The sequence below is a fragment of the Nematolebias whitei genome, chromosome 1, assembly GCF_014905685.2.
Source record: "Nematolebias whitei isolate Nwh7 chromosome 1, NemWhi1, whole genome shotgun sequence".
Lineage (NCBI taxonomy): Eukaryota > Metazoa > Chordata > Actinopteri > Cyprinodontiformes > Rivulidae > Nematolebias > Nematolebias whitei.
In genome coordinates this window covers 42076800-42077987 of record NC_056498.1, presented here as the reverse complement: position 1 = coordinate 42077987, position 1188 = coordinate 42076800, and the positions used below count along the sequence as shown (strand labels likewise).

At 55.4% G+C, this 1188-nt stretch overlaps 2 protein-coding genes across 2 annotated transcripts in view; both read left to right on the top strand.

Annotated features, from left to right (window-relative positions):
- The window catches only part of ift46 (intraflagellar transport 46 homolog (Chlamydomonas)), a 4767-nt gene extending 3702 nt beyond the window's left edge, over positions 1-1065 (top strand). Inside the window, exon 5 of the mRNA XM_037677304.1 lies at positions 517-1065. Coding sequence (XP_037533232.1) covers positions 517-870 — 354 coding nt within the window. The 3' untranslated portion in view covers positions 871-1065. The remainder of the gene's footprint in view (positions 1-516) is intronic.
- plod3 (procollagen-lysine, 2-oxoglutarate 5-dioxygenase 3) overlaps positions 1-1188 on the top strand; it is a gene marked incomplete in the record, with an annotated part of 34637 nt that overhangs the window by 20341 nt on the left and 13108 nt on the right.

The following is a 1188-nucleotide window of genomic DNA, read 5'->3' as shown; positions in this document are numbered from 1 at the left end:
TGTGTGTGTGTGTACCTGTGTGACTCCGTGCTGCTTGGTCTCCTCTGACAGCCACAGCGACAGCACCGTGGGGTCCGACTGCTTCACACTGGGCTCATCCAGAACCATTAGGCCCAGATCATCTGGTTTCCCATCGGGTCTCGGCACCTGAACACAACACACAGGTACACACACACACAGGTACACACACACACAGGTACACACACACACAGGTACACACACACACATGCACAGATACACACACAGGTGAACACACACACACACAGGTACACACACACACATGCACAGATACACACACAGGTACACACACAGGTACACACACAAGTACACACACAGGTACACACACACACACACACACATGCACAGATACACACACAGGTACACACACAGGTACACACACAAGTACACACACACACACACACACACACACACACATGCACAGATACACACACAGGTACACACACACACACAGCCCTGTTGTGTTGTGGTCCATGTTGACCCGGTTCTGTGTCTCAGCTGCAGAAGGTGACGAGCGTGGCGTGTCCTCAGGACAACCCTCGGGCCGTGGACAGCTGGGTGGACAGCATCAGCGCTCTGCACCGGTCCAAACCTCCTGCCAGCGTCCGGTACCAGCGACCCGTCCCGGACATCGACAGCCTGATGCAGGAGTGGCCCACGGACCTGGAGGACCTGCTGGGCCGCATGCAGCTGCCCCCGGCCCGCCTGGACTGCAGTCTGTCTCAGTACGTCGACATCATCTGCAGCCTGCTGGACATTCCTGTCCACGGGACCAGGATCCAGTCCCTGCACCTGCTCTTCAGTCTCTACCTGGAGTTCAGGGACTCTCAGCACTTCACCCGCAGAACCTAGAGACGGTTCAGAACCTCCACCTGAACCTGCTGCACGCTGATGGTCCTGTCAGGGAGGTGAAGACCTAAGAAGTGGGTCAGAACTGAGGTCAGGATCTGGACTCTGAGTTCTGCAGCTGATGGGTTCTAATTTAAAAACTATTTGTGTCTTTCTGTGGTTCTGGACCAGTTCTGTATGTTTTTTTACAAGATCCAATAAAGCAAAGACCACTGTCTGTTTGTTGTGGGGGGGGGGGGGGGGGGGGGGGGTGAGTTCAGAGCATGCACACAGTTCTGACCCTCAGAGACCCAGGAGCGGCTTTTGGGTGGGTCTTGTCGG